The following is a 20,901-nucleotide window of genomic DNA, read 5'->3' as shown; positions in this document are numbered from 1 at the left end:
GAGCCACAGGGTGAGCAGGTACCAACTGTGGGGCTCTGCCCCGCTGCCGTGGGGCAAGGCAACCCCACGCTGCAGCGCGGCCCCCGCTTGCTGCTCCCCTCGCCACGCGGGTGTCACTCACTGCCTGGTTTCCGCTAATTCGGCAACTCCCATCTCCCCTCTCAGAACAAGGCCAAGCACTCACCCAGACCTGCGTGCGCCTTGGCCACACGCTGAAGCATCCTGGCTGGAGGATGCTGAATGCTGTGGCCAAGGAGCGGGCCACGGCCACCGTGGGATGCGTCGCCCTACCCACCTGGGCCGTTAGCTTTCAGTCTGAAGTTCCCCCATCTGATGTCCACCGGGGAGATCTCCACTGCATGGTGAAGACAAGGGACATAGGGGTGCACTGAGGAAGGGGTTGTGTTGTGATTTCATATTCCTGTAGCACTCAGTAATTCATATAATAAACATATTCCTACTCCTACGGGGATGGACTGTTCATTTATTTTGTCTCTTTGCAGCAAGGTGGCACGGTTACTCATGCCGTTACTGCCGCAGGGGGCTGAGGCAGAGCCATCCCTGGTGCAGCCGCGGTGCCTCCAGCCGGGAGCAACACCTGGCTGAGCTACAAGGTGCTCCCGCCTGGAACCCTGAACATCCTGGGAATGGGGCTCCCGGCACCGCTCCAGGGCTGGGGCTGCAGCCCAGAGCCCTCCACCCAACATAACCAAAACAGAGATCAGGACTAACCAACAGGGATGGGTTGCTGATAGAAATAATGGCTCTTCCGTCCTTCCATGACCTTAAACGATTGTGGTGTGACACCATTTATAACATGACTTTTTAAAGTAACCTGAGTCAGAGAGTTATATCCGTGCACAGTCTTTGGTTCACAGAACATTTTAGAAGGGACTAATGTAAATATCTTTTATTTAGAATGTATTTGTCCTTATTTAAATATCAATACATTTTTTTTTCAAGAGTTACCAGGAGTTCCCAGTACCAGGGAAAAATAAAACACAGCCACGTGCTTGGCAAGGTCGGAGCCGACCGCGATCCTTAGCAAGCCTCTCCATTGCCTAGCTCAACATGCAAGCTGGTAGGCTTCAGTATGAGCTAATAAACACAAAATGAAGCGAGGACTAAAGGAGATGTTTTTCTGTGGGCCTGGAAGTTCCTACCTTGAAAGCCACAACCTTCTCCTGCCACAACAAACCCCGGTGGGACAAGCGTTGTCCAGGCTGGGACACAAAGTGAGGAACACTCGGTTGTCAGAGCAGCTCTATCCAAGCCCAAGGAAAGGTGAAGCCCTGGGGAGAGCAGGACCTGCTGCCCCGCTCTGCTCAGAGCAGGCGCCTGTTGCTCCCTGGCAGTGCCTGGTACCCCCAGGCCGCACGGCGAGCTCGGCACTTACTCCTTCCATCTCCAAGCGCGGGTCAGAGTCAGTCCCCAAAGCCCCTGAGTAAAAGCCCCATCTAACCACAGTGATTAAAAAATAAATTGCCCTCTGGCAGAGGAGTAGTGAGGAGACTGACACGTTTCTCTTAGTACCTGTAGGGAAAAAAAAATGAGTAACGCTGCTACTGAATTACAGACTCACATAAAAATACTCAGTATGGGGATTCCCAAGCATGGCCTCTTCTTAGCTGCTGTGGTAGTGATCCCATCCCAACCAAACAGCCCAAGAAAGATCCCCGACCTGCATAAATTAGTTTCAATAGTGGGCAAAGCTGCCATGGACCAGGGCTTTCACACAGTGTTGGCTGTAATGACAGAGGGAGGCTCTCTGCTTGCCTAGGAATTTTTGGTGTCCTTTTTACACAGGGCAGGAGCTGTTCCTAAGCCTGACTAGTATAACACAACACAGCTCAAGTTCTGAGCAAACACTACTGAAAGCCTGGATATTTGCGAGCTATATGAGCAGCTAGGGTCCAGAGAAAGTCCTTTTATCTAAGCTTGTGCTGATTATAAAGGAGGAGATGCCCAACACTTCCCTTGGCTTTCTCTTTCCCCTATTTCTCTCTAGGTGTCTCACGGCCACACTGCACGTCTGGACCCTTTGCAGTTAGTGCTAGGTCTGAGTTTTGCACTTCTTCCCGACAGCACCGGCCCACCCGGGCTCACGAGGCACATCAAAAACACAGCAGACACGCAGTGATTTCACCCAGCTTTCATGTCCAACAGACTCCAGGGCTCCTACACAGATGGAGTCACAGGAGGGTTTGCTACACAAACTGAGCCTGGCTTGGGTTACAAATGCTGACTGTTGCATGACATGGGACACAACTGGGATATTAGCTACTGCAGACAGCTCTGTTGCTTCATGCCAATGAATGCTTTTGCTGCCATACACTCCTGCAAGAGCCCTGCCTGCTCCTGGCTCGCTGCAGATTCAGGCACACTGGGAGACGATGTTAGAGTTGCAGTCTAAGTTGTGAGCACGGGTTCTTCTGCAGTTTTCAGGCCCACAGCCAGCAGCAGGCGGGCTCACCAAATCCAGGTAGAAGTGGGACTTGAGGAAGCGGCGGTAAGAATCCTTCTCCATGAGGGTGAATATTTTTCTCTGAGCCTCATCAAAGCAGGACAGCGTTGGCTCCAGCATATTCTGGCTAGTTTTTTCCCGTGTGCATGAATCCAAGTTCACCTGCCGGCCAGAAGGACAGCATAAACAGCATTGTCCCAAAAGCAGTCACCATAAGTAAGGGAGAATCCAAGTGTCTCCCCACCATGTGTGCTTAAGATCTCCTGGAGGGACAGTGGTGGTCTGAAATGGCCATTTAACACTGTCAGTCTTGGCAGAATCTGTGCAGCCAGCTGGCAGCAACTGGCAAGGCCTCTGGGTGTAATCAGCCAGTGAACTCAAGTAATTCCACAGGTGCAGTAAGAACAGCAGAGAATCTTATTCCTCTAGGGCTTTTCCCAATTCACTATGTGGGATAGACACGTGATTGTTAACCAAATTCCCTTTCACTCAGTCCAAGTTTAATTTTAAAACAATGAAAATGGCATTATTCCCTTGCTAATGGTAAGAGGAGCAGCGCCCTTCAACTCTTGCAACACTACCAAACTCCTATTTTCCCTGTATTTGTCACCTGGTTCAGCATTTAGGGTGACACCTATGCCCAAGAACGTTCTCTACGAGATGGTGCACATACCTCTTTTGTCGCCTGCACAGAGATGAACTCATTGTAGATCTTTCTGGCCTTGGGGCTGAGTTTGGCTGGTGACTTGGTTTTCTTGTAGTCCTCACAACTGACCCAGAACTCAATGTTTTCTTCGCTGTACTCCGATTTGAGAAAAGCCCGGAAAGCAGCCAGTCCTCCTGCAGATTGGTTAGAGGAAAACAAGAGCCAAGTCAGACTGGTGCTTCCTACAGCTGGAGGTGCCTTTGAACCCCAATACTCAACAAAGAGCAATGCTGGTTCTCTCTCCAAGAGCTGAACGAGCAGCTCCCTGTTGCAGGCAGCCAGGGGGGCCTGGCTGCCCCCTGGCTTGTGGGGGCTGAGGGAGGCTGGATTTCTCACGCGTGGGTCCTCAGCTGCCTGCTCCCACACAGTGACCTTCAGTGTCATGGCCAGGAGAACACATGCAAGTCACGTGTCCCCAGGAGGCCCTGAAGAGACAACTAACGCATGCTGCAGAGCCCCAGGCCATGGGAACGGCACGAAGGAAACCTCAAGGACACAAGTTTAGCTTGGAACTGATGGGAAGACGAAGTCTCCCATGCCTTCAGCTGGAAACAGTATCTCCAGTCTCTTTTTAACCCGCTGTGCGGCGAGGTCTTGGCCCTCCGGAGATCAGCTCAAGGACTAGGCCCCGGCCCTTGGAGAGCAGGGAGGGAGGCAGGGGAGCGTGGCAGCGCCGCGAGCAGCGTGGCACCGCCGCGAGCAGCGTGGCACCGCCGCGAGCAGCGTGGCACCGCCGTGAGCAGCGTGGCACCGCCGCGAGCAGCGTGGCAGCGCCGCGAATAGCGTGGCACCGCCGCGAGCAGCGTGGCACCGCCGCGAATAGCGTGGCACCGCCGCGAGCAGCGTGGCACCGCCGCGAGCAGCGTGGCAGCGCCGTGAGCAGCGTGGCACCGCCGCGAGCAGCGTGGCACCGCCGCGAATAGCGTGGCAGCGCCGTGAGCAGCGTGGCACCGCCGCGAGCAGCGTGGCACCGCCGCGAATAGCGTGGCAGCGCCGTGAGCAGCGTGGCAGCGCCGCGAGCAGCGTGGCAGCGTGGCACCGCCGCGAATAGCGTGGCACCGCCGCGAGCAGCGTGGCAGCGCCGCGAGCAGCGTGGCACCGCCGCGAGCAGCGCAGCAGGCAGCGCGGCACGGGCTGAGGGCCTGCCTTGCTGCTGGCACCGGCACCTCGCGAGGCAGCTCAGGGTTCTCCTCCCCTGCACGTGCAGTGTAAGATGGGACACGCAACGGTCTGCAGCAGAGCAGCAGCTGAAGCTGTAACGTATCTCTTGCTAGCTGGGCAGAGAAGAGCACGGCAGTCTGTGGAATTGCCCCACAGAGCCTTGGGTAGAGGGTCATTTTCCTAACTGGAATTTTCCTAATTCCTAAAGGAACAGCTGAGTATTAGACTGGGGCCCCATACACAATATTCTGTGATTGCTCCTTGGATCAGATGAGCTCCATCCCCGCTTCCCACGGCCTGGGTGACCAGAGGAGTTGCTGTGTGTTGCCAGGAGATGCAAGAACTCATGTCTCGTGCTACCTCTGGGGACTGCTCAGCACACCGACTCCCCTGCAACATCGCCAGCAGAAGGATCCTCTCTACTTACTGTCATGGTGGATCAAGTTTTCCAAAGAGTCTGCCCATTTTTTGACTTCCTCTTGGCTAACCCTAAAAGGAGACAAAGGGAGATATACACAGAAGGTTTAAAGGGAGCATAGAAAGGACAGATTTATTTTTTTTGTGTGTTGAGTACCCTTACAAAGTCTATTTCCATGATTGTTCATATCCATGAGACCAAGGAGGAAATGTCTGCCTGGTTTGAAGGAGACCTTCAAATCCCAGAGCTTATCTGCAGAAATTCCAGTTTGTATTCCCAGTTACCAGCCAGGGCTGGAAAGAGATTTTCCTAGAAAAACAACTGGGAACTTTGTTGGCTGACTGTGTCTTTCCTTGGGGTATGAAGTTCTTAGGGGCCACCTCAGCAAGCTCCAAAGGGTCTGATTTCTTTAACCTGTCAGAACAGCACTGGTTACAGAGAAGAGGGAGGGACGTGGTAACTACCATATGTCACATCTGAACACCCTGAATTCATTCCCCTACCATGAGGAGGTGCCACCATGGTAAGGTGGCATCCCAAGGCTCATGTGCTCCAGCTATGGGTCTTGGCCTTTGCAGTTCTTGGAGAGCACAACATCTGCTCGCACTGCAGGGAGAGCAGTGATCCTCAAAGGGCTGCTCTGTTTTATTTATTTACTTATTTATTTGGTCTTGTGATGGCCTCATTCCCCTGTGCAGGAGACTGCACAAATCTTTCCATATGCACACGTTTTGAATCACAGGAATATTGGTGGGAAGGGACCTCAGGGAGTCTCTGGTCCAACCTTCTTCCTGAAAAAGGGCCATCTTCAATACTTGAGAACTACTGCCCACACTCGAGCCAAACACACAGGCTTCCAGCGCGTGCTGGGGAGCTGCAGCAACGCTCCCGCAGTGGAGCTCGCTGAAGGCAGGAGCCAACGAGCACGCTGCGCCTGCCCTGCGCTGCCCTGCGTAGCCACCTCTGCTCTTACCGCTGAGCGGGGGGGGTCTTCTCCTTCTTGCCCTGGGAAGAGCTGTAGTCGCAGGAATCTGACTTCTGCAGCAAGAAGCCCAGGCGATGTTTCATGTCTTTGGCACTGCAATGAACAATTCAAGAATTAAATGAAGATAAAGTGTTAACTCCCTCGGCAGCCTCTTCACCAAGTGCAAGCACTTTCAGACAGACTCAGTGACACCAAGGCAGCTCACGCTTAGTGATACCAGTGCTGACATTTCACTCCTCTGCTTGAATTTCTGTTACAAGGCAAGCACCACAGTCAAAGAAATGCCATTTTTCACTCTCAACAGTTCAAGCTTCTTACTGAGAAGGTCATCAGCCTGAGGGAAGCGATGGCAAAGGGAGAGAAGCTCTCATAGTCCTGCTGTTTGCTACCACTACAAGACTGCAAAAGGCGGGTACTGCCATTCTGTAGATGCTTCTCCCTGAACGCCCGGTTCTCCTACGCTCAGCATCCATCCCTCCTGTCTCTGCCTCCTCCCCACCTCATCACTGGCCTGCAGTGGCAGCCAGGCCTTGCAGCACAGAGGCGGATGGAAGAGGCAGAGAGAACCACACGTTAGCCCTTCCTCCACGCAGGCTCCTAGGAGGGGGCACATTTACTTCTGCTCTGCTTTGCAGCACCATCAGGCCACACAATACAGATATGCAACTGGCTGTGCTCTCAGCACCTCTCGGGATTTGTTTTCCACTTAAGATGGGTGCTGGCAGCTAATCCATCCCGCTTGCTCCGAGCCGTGTGCCCAGGATGCGCCGCAGGGCTGAGCCCTAGGACAACCTGAGCAGACTCCATTCCGTGCCAGCATTACCAAGCTGAGAGCGAATGAAACTTCTCTCAGGCAAAGCTCTTGTGCCCAGGGCAAATCTGGGCCCCAAGTGGGCAGAACCAGGGTGCTGGGGAGGCACCAGCCCCGCGGCGCCGGGCACCTCTCAACGTGAGAGCAAAACCGCGCTGCTCCGCGAGGAAACGAGCGGCCGCCGCTGCGAGCGGCTGCTGCAGCTTCCTCAGACACGGGGAGCCCTGGCAGTACCTGGACACAGCTTAAAGATGTCAATTTGGGGATTTTTTAAAAGCCTTCTATTTTTTTTTTAACTCTATCAAAGTTTTCTGCAAATTTGGGGCGGGGGGAAGGGGGTAGTACTTTTTCACTGCTGTTTCAAAGCCACCAAAAGCAGGACATCTTCCCCCAGATGAGAGCAGGCCAGGGTGCCGCCTGCCCCTGCAGCCGCTGGGGCAATAACCCTCCACCTCTGCGAAATCCCCTTCGCCCGGCCTCCCCCTCCGCACCGTGGGCAGCCAATTGCCTCCAGTCACTAGAGAAACGAAGGAGGGGATGGAGGGGGAGACAAAGAAGGGAGTGCAGAGACTGCGGCAGCAGGCAAAATATCAAACACAGCAGCGCTGAAAGCTGCTTTTTTGCCAATGGTAAGGGTGGGCTGAGCATTGCCAGAGCTCAGCACAAAACCTTCATGCAATTCTGCTCCTGACTAATAGAAAAATAATTTTTAAAAAGCCCCAGAACAAACCATTCGTAGCTAATCTTGCAGAGGAATCGAGCCAAACCTGCCACTCCTGCTTCACACAAAAAGCAACCCACCAGCACATCTCGAGCCTAACCCACCACAATAGATGCTCTGAAATAAGCAGTACCTTTTCAAGCACGTGGCTGGCAGTGCAGCGAGTCCCTTGCACATCTTGCTCCCAAGGTCAGCTCTGTATTCCAGGAAAAAAAAAAAAAAGAAATGCAGGAGGCTGAGTGCGTGCGGGTCCTTTGCTGGCTGCGGATCCAGTCTCTCCTCCAAGGCAGCTGCACTTGGCTCTGTTTTATAGCGCAGCCCAGACAGCCCCGCAGAGCTGTGACCCAGTCAGGAGACAGCTCCGCTGCAGCACCCATCCCCTTTTTGTCCACCCAGGAGGAAGCTGGTGACGTCTAAGACAAGACAAAGCACCGAGTGGGACTGAAACCTTCCTGGAGATGAAGCTTGCTGGCTGTCTGCAGAGGAGGATCTTTCCAGGGGCAGAAAAAGCCCCCGAGGCATTCCTGCAGTGCTGAGCTTGGCAGGGTGCACACACAACGGGGATTTGGGAGGGCCAAAGATAGCGAAAAGGGTCAGAGAAGCAACCTGGAAAAGTGAGATGAGCTTTGCATTTTTTTTTTCCCCCACTCATTTTCCCCTTTTATTTAAAGCAGCCTGGGAAAAAAAACCCCCAAAACTAGAATTTTAAACACAAAAGGCTCCCATAATCCAGCAAAGGCAGAAACGAGAACTCCAAGGAAACGAGAATGGAAAATCACCAGGCAGATGAGCTTGTCCTGGTTTATTTTAGAGCCATGGGATACGTACCCGTGGTGGCGATGCTGGCAGAGCCGGCTCCGCGGGGCAGGTCAGCGCTCCGAGGGGCAGAGCACAGACACACGCACGTGAGCCCATCCCAGCACGCCCGGATCTGGGCAGCGCACGGACACGCGCAGGAAAGGAGAGGCAGGAGGCTGAGAACGTGGCTGCTTTGGGTGCTTTGGTATCACTGCAATACTTCACGTCTCCATTTACATTTGCCTCCACTCAAAACCCACAGCCTTGGCACTCGAACGTACCGCTCCCTAATGGAAGATAATTTATTAAAACCATGTGCCTGCTCCGAGAGGAGTGCTGGCAGGTCTGAGCCCGCTGTACGCTAAAGGACACTGCTCCCCTGGCCAGGCTCTTTGCTGCGGTGGTGGGAACGCGAAGGGTCCAAGGAGGCCATGCTGCCCCGCTGGGGAGGACGCAGTGGAGTCTCAGCCCTCTCAAAGTATCATCCCAGATATAGCCCATCAGGTCACAGCTGTAGATCGTGGGCACCATCCTCCCTCCTTCTCCATAGGGGTACCCGTCAGGAGGACGTGCAGCCTTACGGGCAGGCAGGGAGGGCTCCTGGCCCCACAGGCTTGGCTCTGGAAGGCACAATCCACATCGCTCACCAGGCTTCTGCCCCACACAGGGAGAAGATCCCAAATAACTGCCAAACTTTCCCATTGGCACCCTCCAACCTGGCCACAGCATTTCATGCTCCTCTGCTAGGCTGGTACAATTTTATAGGCCTTTAAAGATCAGTCCAAAACAAAACACTGCTTCAGCCTTTAAATAACACCTGACCCGAAGAGAAAAACACCTAAGGAGCATTTAGCAAATACCAGGAAATTACACACTGTGGCCTGGGAGACACATCTTGAGACAAGGGCATAAAACAAAGCACTCTCCCTTATCAGCCCTGCTGACTGCACCCATGCACGTCCTCACTCGCCAGCGGAAGGCTGCGGAGGAGCAGCGAGTGCAGGGGATGCTGTTTCTGTGGCCATTGCCCAGGGCCAGGCTCCCAGAGGCTGTTGCCCTCCCTCCTAGCAGCACGAAACCCTCCTGCCTCGCTCCCTGCCCCTCTCTGAGCTGCGGGACGCACCCAGGAGGCGGCTGCTGTGTCGCTGGGGACGGAGAAGGGCTGACCCGGGCGCTGCGAGGACGTGCAGCTGGGACAGCCTCTCCTGGCACCAGCTTCTCCCCGGGCCCATCTTGCCAGCAGAGGCCCCCTCCTCTTCCTCCCACTGCGCCCTGCACAGCTGGCCCGGCCTTGGGACCAGCCCAGCAAATCCCCCGGGTGTGCGGGGGACACGAGCAGGGGACCTGCTGCAAAGAGGGGCCCTGGGGCTGAGCTCAGCTGCCCACCTTATTGCTCCTTCTCCCCTGCCCCAACACGCCTTCCAGGAAAGCCCTTGCACTCCCATCTCCCCCCCGCCACAAGTCCTCCTCCAAAAGGACACGCGACGGAGATGACATTCCCTTCAGGTAATAAGGGCTGCCACTTTGGCAGAGTTACTGCTAAGGAGCTGAGAGCACCCTTGAAGGACCACGTGCGTCAGGGCTTGGATGAATCAGCTCAGCATGAGCCTGAGCCTGAGCCTGACCCTGCAGCAGCCCCGTTTCCTCTCCCAGAGCACCCACTGCGACCTCTCTAAGACACAGGGAGAAGCCAAGCTTGTTTCCAGGGGCAGATTCCCAGAAATGGTGTCCCACAGCACAGCCTGAGGAAAATCTTCTTTCCCATGTCTCTGCAACACACAGCCCGGCCTCGCGGATGACCAAAGTCATGGCCTGCGTAACCCAGTTCAAAGATGCAGCCTTTTAGGAAAAGACACGTCTTTGCGACATCGTCCTGGCCAAAGGGCTGACTCACCACTCTGGCACGCAGTAAATTTGCTGCTCACAAAGTTTTGCAAGGGAGGCACCTCTGGACTCACCCAGTCACCTTTTAGCTTCTCTTGACCAAGCTAAAGAGGAGCTCTGTGAGGCAGGGCTGGTTTTCCCTGCTTTGGCTCATTCTTGCAGTTTCTTGCTGAACCTGCTCTTCTCTGCAGAAGGCAGCAGATTCTAGGAACACATTCACACAATTCACGCAGTCAAACATCACACAATTTCCCTGTCAATCTCAGGTGTTTTCCATTTATACATGCACCTGCAACAACAGCAGTTTTCCATAATTTCTAAGTGCTTAGAGTTCCTGTTCAGTTTTCTTTCTGAAGGAACAAGACTTTTGATTGGCCCATAAAGGCCTTTTTTTTTTCTCTCCTGGTTTGGGTTTGCTAATGAAAAATGATTATTGTTCTAGTTCCCAGAGTCACAAACAATAGAAAAAGATACAATTTGTGTAATTTTCTTTCCAAATTCCCAAATCTCTCCCTCATCAGCCATCTTGATTAACATCCCCTTAGACACCTAATCTTAATCACTACAGAAGTTCTGAATAACACTGGGCTATAAACCAGGCCAAGATACACCTCTACACTGCTGTTTTACCAAAGTTAAAAACACTCTTAAATCTCCTGCTTAGTCAGTTTAAGTCCATTTAATATAGATTTTAGGACATTTTTGTTCAAATATTGATAGCAAATCACATTTCACACGACCTCATAATTCTTATGAGGTAGTCCTCAAAAAAATTCCATTAAGCTCATTAAATAAAGCCTATTTTTCCATTAGAACATATCAGCTGGCATCAGTTGTATCAGCAGTGCTACAGTGAGTCTGCTATCATCTGCACTAATAGTGTTTCTACAGTGACCAAAAGGTTAATAGTGCTATGAATTTACAGCTTACCCCTTCTTACGGTACGGCTCTCCCAGGATCCTCCTTTTATTTTACCTAAATGTTAAAAATTACTAACCTCGTATCAAGAGCTTTTCAGTCTGTTCCTACAGGAGCCCTCCTGCAGGCCATTTGCACTTACTTGATATTAAAAACCTTACATAGTTTTTAATACCAACCCAGGGCAGCGTCACATTTGCTGCGGTGCTTGCGAGGGACGCCAAGCAGCGCTCGCAGGGGATGTCCCAGCTCTGCCCACAGCTCCACTGGAGGTGCTGGGCCTCCATCATTGCTCCTTTTGTTCCCAAAATGTGTCTGTGTGGGGGGAAAGCAGCTGCTGTTGTCCTGTTCGTGCATTAGCAGCCCCTCCTCAGGCCACACACCTGGGCTGAAGCAGAGCTGCTGGGCAGGCTGCTGTGCTCAGGCAAGGGCTCTCTCAAGATGCACTGTCGCTCACAGCAGAGAGTTTTACCTTGATAGTCATCAGATCTAAGCATTTCCACTCCACGCTTTGACCTGGCGTGCGGTGTAATAGGAAGCCAGCCGCTGCTCATGTAAACACCCCACTCTGTGTTCCTTCACATCCTTCTTTGCAAGCTGCTTGCACTTAATACTTGATGGTTACTTAGAAACTCCCTGTGAAGACAGGAGTGGTGGTGGGTGAAGGTGGAACACCTCAGACTGGCCCCTCGGGGCCCATTCCCATGGAGTTGGAAGACGCAGACCTTTGCGCACACCCCACTCGCGAGCCCATCGCTTCACCCGAATGTGCCATAAGGTGGAGAGAGGAGGAGACACCCAGGGAGGCAAGAGGGTTGGTGCGTCAGACACTAAGAGCATCAGCCCCTGCCTGCACAGGGTACAGCTACCAGCTGTCTTAGCGCCTTAGCAACCTAGCTGTGCAGTGACTTCTTTTCTGCGGCTTCAAAGAACACGACTTTTTGAAGTGACTGAAGAATCTTCTGCCTAGACAGCTGCTGGAGGACGTGTAGGTACATGGTGCAAGGTTAAATCTTTTGTAGCTGCAGATCTAAGGAGATAAAAGTGCTATGCCTTAATTTTTGAAAACCCTCCTCGCTTCTCTGCTTTTCCGAGCGGCCACCCCAGAAAGGGCTGTGCCAGGGAACAGAGACTCCAGGTTTGTTTAGACTGCAAAGCTCAGGGGACATTTGGTCACTGGGGTCACTGTTCAGCTTCCTAGGCGCCTTGCTACTGCTCTGGCCACAGTTTAGTTGCTTAATTCTCTAAGCCTGCTTACAAAAGGCAGCCTGGAAGCAGCAAACATCCGTCAATGTCTGCCTCCAGGGCATGGCTGCTATTTAAAAGGTGATGTCTGACAGGTCTGTGGCTTGGAGAGCGTCAGGATTGCAGGCGAGAGAAATACAAACGCAAGGACAAGCATCTGCAGCAGAGAAACAGCAACCATTCAAAGCACCTTGTGATGCCAGCCTGCTAAATGCAACGGCAGAGTTGACCTGGGGTAGACATAAATGCCCTTGATGTGGCGCTAACCGGGCCGGTAGTTCTGCCAAGCCCAGGTACTCAATGGATCCTCAGCCCTGACGTGTCCCTCTCCTAGGCCTGGGGACAGCTAGTTTAGCAGTCACCTAAACAAGGCCGTAGAATAAAACTGCACTGAAAAAATAGCTGAATTTAGCCTGGAGTTCCTTGGTCTGTTTCCTGGAAGTGAATTAGACAGAAGGAAACTGCAAAAGTGGCAGACCCCCAACGTTGCAAAATTTGAAACTGAAGCTGTAGGAAAAAGGCACTTGTTGAAGTGGACCCCTGCCCAGAAATATGTACTAGTACATAACAGACATGCAAAAAATCACTGGAGCCACATGCTTATGTTATTTAAAATCTGCACTGCAGGAGTGCTTAAAACCCAAGCAGATTCAAGCTCTGCTGTGCCACAGAAAAAAATACAGAGAAAGAGCTGGGTGCAGAATCGATGGCACATGGCATGTGGCTGTGCCCTGCAGCCGACAGCCAGAGCTGAGAGCACATCTAAGGCTTCATCATTTAGACACTTCTGCCTCTAGGCAAACAGGCTCTCCAAAAAAAGACACACACACACAAAAAGAAATTCCACGCTGTTTTATTTCATCCTCTTGAACTTCTCAGTAGGGTGCCTGTGGCTGCAATCTCACTGTCTCTTCTGAAACTGTGTTTGCTCTTGCAATCTTCCGGCCCAAGTGCTTTGGGTGTTTCAGCTGGGAGAAGCAGGTTTAACGCAGAAGCAACTATATGGGCTTTGGCACTTGTTTTGAGTGAGCTTCCAGTATCCATAACTAGCTCTTTTAATACAGGACCACTTGGAAATTTCCACAGGATGAGGCCTCTAAATGAAGGGATTAAAAAGTAAAATAAATAAATGAAGAGATGCCAGGAAGAAATCCAGCTTCCACAGCCGTACCAGAGCACTTGCAGCCAGGAACAGCCCATGTACTAAGTGGTGTCATAAGCAGCTTTCCCTGCACCTGCCCCATCCCTTGCTTGGTGTCTGCACTGCTTTATCACTGCTGGGAGAGAGCTCCAGGTCTCACAGATGCCAGAAATGTTGCTGGACTTTGGCCAGGGAAATGATGGAGCTGGGGTGCAGGAGGAGGTTCTTCTCTTCACATTTTAAAAGCCAGATTGAGCGTCTTCCTAACCAGATGTCATCAAGATGGTGGTTGGAACTGTAGCTCGGCCTTCTCTGGCCAGGGTGGCAGAGGTCACACCTCTCGACACGAGGGGACTTCCAGGTGTCACTTGTGAGACCTGTGCTCTGTTGTCTTGTGCTCTGCTGCCCAGGCAGCTCCTGTGAGGAAAGGGACAGGCCCAGGCAAGGCCTATGAGAAGACACTAAGAAACAAGAGAGTGAATGGTGTTGAGGGCTAGTCTCACCTGGAAAGCACCATCACACACAGCACAGAGGCACGGACAAAGACCCAGCTCTGTTACACGTGCCCTATCTCCCTCCTGTCAGCAGACCCAGGCCATACAAGCACCTCTTGAAGAGGCCGTTGAGGGAAGGCCAGGCCAAGGATTGACTGGCAAGAAAGGAGGGGAAGACAGCGAGGCCATGAGAGCTGGGAGACAGCAGGGGACAAAGTGCACAGCAAATACGGAGAAGACGCAAGGCCACATGAGGAGACACCCCAGAGATGAGCCGTGGGAAGGAGAAGGATGCATCTCCTGGCAGCTGGACAAGACAGTCCATGGGAACACTGTCCGGCAGCTGGGAATCTCCTGGGGAATTCGGGTGTCACAGAGGGACCCCGTGCGTGCCCTGTGTGCCTTACTACCCTCCACAGGAGCACTGAGCCACTGCTACAGGCTTCAGGGACAGCGCAGGGGGACCTGTGCACAGGCCTCCAGCCTGAGCCTGCGCTCAGCACTGTGTCCAACCAGCTCTCCTGATATCTTGTGCTTGAGAGTCACGAGGGAGATGAGCTTACATTCTCGCCGGGCATGAGCAGCTAAAAATACTGCTAATATAATGAGGATGAGAGATGGTGGAGTAAGAAAGCCCAGAAGCCCCTTACGGTCATTAGGGGCTCCTGCAGCTCTCAGTGCTCGTCAACAGCAAATGTTCTTGTTTGTTAGGCAAAGAAGGAAATTGCCTCAGACACTGGCAGATACCTGGAAGGCTCCATATTGGAGTGATTTCTTCCTGTCTCCTCTCCATCCCTCTATTGGATCTGCTTTCTTCAATACCCTGGCATTTCTACTAACAAAATTTGCGGGGCTTTAGCTGCCAGCAGGTGTGCACAGAGCATTTGGTAATGCACCACACCAAACGCTGCTCTGGAAGAGAACACACCGACTATCTGCCCATTTCCTAGGCCAGAAGCAAGCTTAAAAGCAAGATTTCTCCTCATCAGAGGCAGTAATTGCCAAAAACACTAAAAACACTCGCAGCCTTTTCAGTGTCATTATCAGATAGGGTGCAGCAATTTCTGTCCTTGTTGGAGAGTCTGCCCCCTCTGATTCAGGCTAGCATATCTGCAGCAGAAGCACAAGATGGTTACTTTGTTAGGCACTTGCTGATAAAAGAAAAGCAGAGGCCTCAGGAGGGGAAATGGCAGAGGGATCAAGAGAGCCAGATCCCTGCTGCTCCCTGTCCTGAAGACACGGTGACAGGTACTCCTGGCACAGCGGTTCAGCTGCAGAAAGGCCAGAGAAGAAACCTACCTGTGTCACACCACAGCCAGCTGCCTTGACGTCTTCCCAAGATGTGGAGCTCTTGTCCTAACAGCAAGGCCATTCTCCCTTGGCAGAAGGAGAGCGTTTTGAATCAAAGAGCTGGCGTGAAACCCTGACCTGGTGCTGTCTCCCACCTGCCTCCCACCCACGCTAGCTCTAACTGTATTCTGCTTAATGCACAGCCCTGCACAGACACTGAGTAATTCCTGTCCCCTGTACGACTAAAGCAAAGGAAATTGCTAATTTAGGCTTAGAATCATTCCAGACGTTTTCGGGGGGTTTGCATCTTCTGTTCAAATAGATTTGGCCTCCGGGAAAGTCACCTTGCAATGTGAGCTGCATTTACAATGACAGGTAGCTGATGTAAAACAGGCTCAGTGGCAGTTTGGGAAGATAACTTGGGTAGCGAGAGGCCTGGCTCTGCCTCCCCATAGCCTCAATAAAACGTTTGATGTGCCTCCTCTCTGCACTTGATCACGTTCCTGCTGCCTCTGGGATTCATATTATGCAACTGATTGACTTTGCAAGATAGGAGAACAAAGTGTTTCCCTGCCCTGTTCCCTGATGTGCATTAAGTCTGTTAGGTTGAAAGGCTGCAGCAGAAATCCAAACAAGCCTTAGAGCATGGCTCCTCTCCTCACCACCGAGACCTCTCCATGAGGCTGGGGGCCTTAGTGCCGCAGCAGTGGTCTGAGGGCACCATCCTCGTCACGCTTGCGCTGGTCCGCAGAGCTCTTACGTTGAAGCTTATTGGTATGAGGACTGTGAAAACTGTGACATTTTCTGTATCCAGCAAAAAATGTGTTTCAATAGGATTTTACTCTTTAGAGTTATTGAGCAATCCCTGAAAAACCTTCAGATCAACTGGACATGAAAGAAGACAGCCTTAAGGCACACAGGCCTTAAGAGCTCTCTTGCCAGCTGGATCCCAATCACAAAAAGTAAAACATGTCATCGAGAAAGTGACCAGGGACTCAGGGCACTTCCTGCTCAAGTGAATGCTGTATCGTGCAAAACTATGGCTCTTAGGAAAGCTCAGACTGCTCCAGAATTTGTGCATATTCCCCACTGCCCCAGGGTTGGCATATTCTCATTTGGGATTTCCCAAATCCCCAAGTCCCCAGGACTGTTTTTTTCATAGGACTTTACACCATGAGGCTCATGCTAGGAGGGAAGGGGGACTGCCAGCTCAGCAGATGGCACCTGCATCATGAATCTTTGCAGCTATTCATGTGACATGTAAACCAATGTGACAGCACTGAACTTGACTGATTTATTCCACTTCATTCAGTCAGTGTTTACTGGAGAGGTTTGTGCTTCTGCTTTCTCCGTGCTCCTGCGCCCTGTACATTGCCTAGCTCCCAGGTAACAGAGGCTGAATCCTGCCATGCTGTTTTACCGCTTCTTAAATTCTCTAATAAATGCATGGTTGCTCCAAAGCCATCAGTGTGGTGGGGGAGGCCGACTGGCCTCTGTTAGTAATAGACACTTAAGCAGGCTCAAATTTTAAAGACATTAGCTTGAAAATCTTGCTTCTCTTTGTGTCACACACATCAAAGTGCAGTAGAAGCTGGAAGGGGAATAGGGACAGCTATAAAAAGGGGACATTTTCTTTTCTTCTGTTTCCCTTTCATATTGAATAGTTCAAGAAAGGTAGGGGGAAGGACATGCTACTTCCAGCCTGAGTCCAGCCCACCTGTGCAGCAAACCCTTCAATCTGAAGCATCACACCAAGCAGTAACATACCCTGAACCCCCAAATGACCTGAAGAATGCACTCAGGTATTATTGTATGGAAACATATAAGTTATTCCCAGTTGACACTTCATCCAGTTTTTATCCTGCTCTATTCTGTGCTTTGCAGCTGCTAATATTTTTTCAGGAAACCTATTTCAGCATTGGTGCAGAAAGACGACTTCCATCTCAACAGCTGAGTTATTCGACCCCAAGTTACTCACCCCAGTTGCACAGAACTTCCAACTCAGTGAAGCAAATACTCTGCCAGCAGCAAAGAGAAGTTCACCTGAACCCAACGTGGGGTGTGTCTGTTTACCACACTTCTTAGGCCCATATATGCTAGATCCATCACTGCTTTCCCATGGACTGGGCCTATGCAGCCAAAAGCCCCATTAAACATTCACAACAGGAAGCAAAGAGAAGACAGACAGGAGTGCCCATGTGAGGCATGAACAGTGCCCTTCCTGCAGCCCGCAGCACGGGCCACGCTCTTCACATCTGAGATTTACTTCAGACAGGAGATGTTGAGGGGAAGGGCTCAAAGTGCCATGGAAAGCTATAGGCCCAGGGCCATCCTGCTAATTACAGTGTGCTCATATAGCTCCACAGCTAAGAAACTCCACTTTTCTTGCTGGTCTAGAAATGCCTTTGAAATATATTCTAGGACCTCCCCCTCATTTTTCTGTCTGAAAACATGGGTTCATTCATACTGGTTAAGTAATACCACATGTATACAAACAATACCAGATGTTTGCTGATGACCATATGTTAGAAAAAATGTATAATAAAATTCAATGTGAGAGCTTACGAAAGTGGAAAGTAATAGTTATTTACAAAAACTTAAAGTAAATTTATGTTCACGTAATAATTTTCTCATACAGTTAATCCACTCAAGCTCTCATACTCACAAGCATCACAGTGGAAGTGTCCAAGGGGTTTGGATAGGATCATCTCTATGCGACGTAGCAGTCATCAGTTATTATGGAGTGATCCTTGGCCTCTGAATCCTGCCAACTTCAGCTTCCATAAATCTTAGGCCAGGTTGCTGCTCACTACTTGCTTCTCCAGCTTTGGAATACACGTCTCTTTTCCTGAGGGTCAAAGAGGAAAACGCAGGGTATGTATATCCTGCCTGCTCTCCTGGCAGGACGGGACATCTCCTGGTCTTATCAGAGCACAGGCCTTTTGGTCATGCCATAAACAGACCCCTTAACTTTACTGCTGGGAATAACATGCTGGGAATAGGGTCCTGGGAGCGGTGTTTTCATTAGCAATGCCAGTCATTCTTTTAATCCATATTCTGTGTTTACAGACGCATTTCCCCCCAGACTTCCCCTCAAACTTAGTATTTCTGCCACAAATTTTTACTTACATTTATAGGAAATAACCAGTATGCTCTGCTGTATTTAGATGTTCAACAACAGGCACTGTTCAACAACAGTGCTCTTCAGGAAAGCTGTAACCAACTGGAGAGAGCGCAGAACACAGATCTATAAGGAAAGATGGAAGAATGAGAGTTCATTCAATCTAGAGGTAAGCAGACCAAAGGGACACAGGGTAATGACACATGTAGCACCTAAATGTCATATCCATAAAAGGTTAGTGTTACACAGAGGAAGATGATAAATCGATCTCCATGTCAAAGCTGGGTAGGACAAGAAATGTTTGTCCTGAGTTATACCAAGGATGGATTAGATTAGACATTTTCTAGCTGTAAGATCATGAAGCACTGCACTTGATCACCTGGGCAAGGGCTTGTAACAACTACTTAAAAATGCCTGTACCACAAGTTAAATGTACTTGTCTCTGCTTACGGGCTTTGCCAGGGTCTAGGTGGCCTCTCCACATTCCCTCAGCAGGGTTTTATCCTGCAGGTAATAAAACAGGAGTCTAAAGGTCAGTCTAGTCATCCATAGGTAGGATTTTTTGTTTAAGTGTTGGACACACAGCAAATATTGCTCCCAGACTACTTCTGGGTATATACCAAGCAGCAGACATCCACTCGCTCCATACAGCCTGTCTTCCATGAGGAAGTTACACCTGTCCTTTGAAGTCCATCCAGGCCTTCCCACTCTTACCAAGCCTTGTTGCTACACATGTGACCACTGTAGTACGTCGAGCTAGAATGGCATCATCAAATCTGGAGACTCTCACAGTACAGGTGTATGGTGCCCAAGAACAGCCTTTCTGCAGGAAAGGTGCCCAAGCACACAAGCCAACTCAAACTACAGTCTTTCATTTGGATACAGAAGATTATTATCTCTAAAGTTTCCTGTCTGTGTCCTTACCCTCAAATTCTCAATTTTTCCTTTTTTTTTTTTTTTTTAGCTGAATGGATTTCCAGGCACTCTGCAACCCCGGGGAAAGGGAAGTTGATTTCCTGTCTAGAGAAGGCAGCTCACAGTGACCAGTCCCTGCGGAAAGAATGATTTCAGTATTTCTGAGTTTCCAGTTAATTGTGTTTACTGAAGAGTAGATAACATTAGAGTATCTTGAGGCTTGGCCAGCTTTGTTAAAGAAAATAAAGACAATTCTAGTCTCATGTTAGAAAACTGGAAAACCTGCTCTAGAGGACAGGACAAAGGACAGAGACAGAAGAGACCTCCTTTAGTGCCTAGACGTGCTCTGCAGCTTGCCAAACTGCCCGTCTCCTTCGTGGGAGGCCCCCTGTGAAAGGTGCTGTGTGTCAGAAAGCAGCTGGAGCAGCTTTCTGAGGGGCTGAGCTGGGAGCCAAGGGTGACTCCCGCATGAGCCAAGCCCTCACCCACGGGGAGCAGCCCCAGGCACCGCCAGGAGACTGACCAACGCCAGCCAGGAAACCCCACCAGGAACAGCAGCAGTGGAGCTGGAGACGAGCCCGCCTACAGCGCGGCTCTGGGAAGAACGGGGGTCCCAGGGCTGAACCTAAACGGAGCCCCTGGCGGTGGGTGAGCCGGGGGGGTGACCCACGTGAGCCTGGTCAGGGCAATGAACCGTCTGCCCTGACACGGTGTCTGCTCTCCGGGCTGAGCAATCCAGGAAGCCCCCTGGGAAGATCCACGCATCGCCTGTCCCAGCCAGGAAGACAACACTACTCACATGCTGCCTAGCTCCTCTCTGATCCATTCCCGTCTCATCTCGCCACCCCGCTGCTTTCTTCCCGGCTGCGCTGTGTCACCTGGGCTCCCACTGATTCCTCCTATGGTCAAAGAGCAGATCGTGCAAATTGCTCACAGCAACCCCAGTTCGGCTGTATTTGTCCAGCTACGCTCCCATTAGCCAACAACTCTCTCCTCATTCTCTAATGATTTAAACCACAAACCCATTTGTCACGCTGCATCTTCTCTCCCAGCGAGCAGAAGTCAATTAGCTTTTTCGGCTTTGCACTGAAATGGCCTGGGCTCTGTCTTGCTTCTACACCCTACCAGGAAACACTCAACAATAATGATTTGCCCGGATGTCTAATGCTCTGCCACAGCGAATTTTCAGCTCTCTGAACTTTTCTGTGTACTGAGCACCTGATGCTGAAGGTACATTTTGCTGCCAGAAATTCCAAGGTGAATTAATTTATGAACCTATCACTATAGGACTATAAAATCACCTAGATTTTATTCTTTATGCACAAGAAACTAATGATTACTTTTGTTACCAGGCCTTATTTACTATCTGTTCAACACTTTTTCTCCATTTCTTTCTCCCGTCTTAGTACAGGAACAAACTTTCTTGAAAAACAATGGCTTCAACAGGATCAGGTCTGCTGGTCTATGCAATCTACGCACATATGATGCCTGCAAGTGATTGTGTGGCCATCAGTGACTTCCCCCATGTGTCCCACCTGGGGAGGAAAGAGTCCTAACAGGTACTGTGGGATAAGGAGAAACTCCACAGAATCCAGTCACCTGCACCCATATGGAATCACCAACAGGAATAAGACGACATCTGTATTCACTACCAAGACACACTGGCAAGAAATGGAAAGCACCATACACCTTTTACTTTAAAACAAAACTCTCTATTTTAAGCCATTTGTGTGAGTCCTGAATGCCCAGTGAGTGTGGTGGTTTGCTGTGGGCGATACTGGGATGAGCCTCTCGCATGCTGTGGCCCTCCTGATCATCCAGGAATTTAG

General features: G+C 50.9%; 1 protein-coding gene across 1 annotated transcript; it reads right to left on the bottom strand.

Moving 5' to 3' along the window:
- Positions 1-2,137: 2,137 nt before the first annotated feature.
- On the bottom strand, positions 2,138-7,553 carry RGS4 (regulator of G protein signaling 4). The gene is made up of 5 exons (XM_010220946.2): positions 7,400-7,553; positions 5,723-5,827; positions 4,759-4,820; positions 3,138-3,304; positions 2,138-2,626 (listed from the first exon to the last, which is right to left on the bottom strand). The coding sequence occupies exons 1-5, from the start codon at positions 7,441-7,443 to the stop codon at positions 2,375-2,377; spliced, it is 630 nt and encodes a 209-aa protein (XP_010219248.2). The 5' UTR covers positions 7,444-7,553; the 3' UTR covers positions 2,138-2,374.
- Positions 7,554-20,901: the final 13,348 nt, after the last annotated feature.

This window comes from Tinamus guttatus, unplaced genomic scaffold, assembly GCF_059628265.1.
Source record: "Tinamus guttatus ecotype Peru unplaced genomic scaffold, ASM5962826v1 Tinamus_guttatus_pri_ptg000211l, whole genome shotgun sequence".
NCBI lineage: Eukaryota > Metazoa > Chordata > Aves > Tinamiformes > Tinamidae > Tinamus > Tinamus guttatus.
This window is presented reverse-complemented; position numbering and strand designations above follow the sequence as displayed.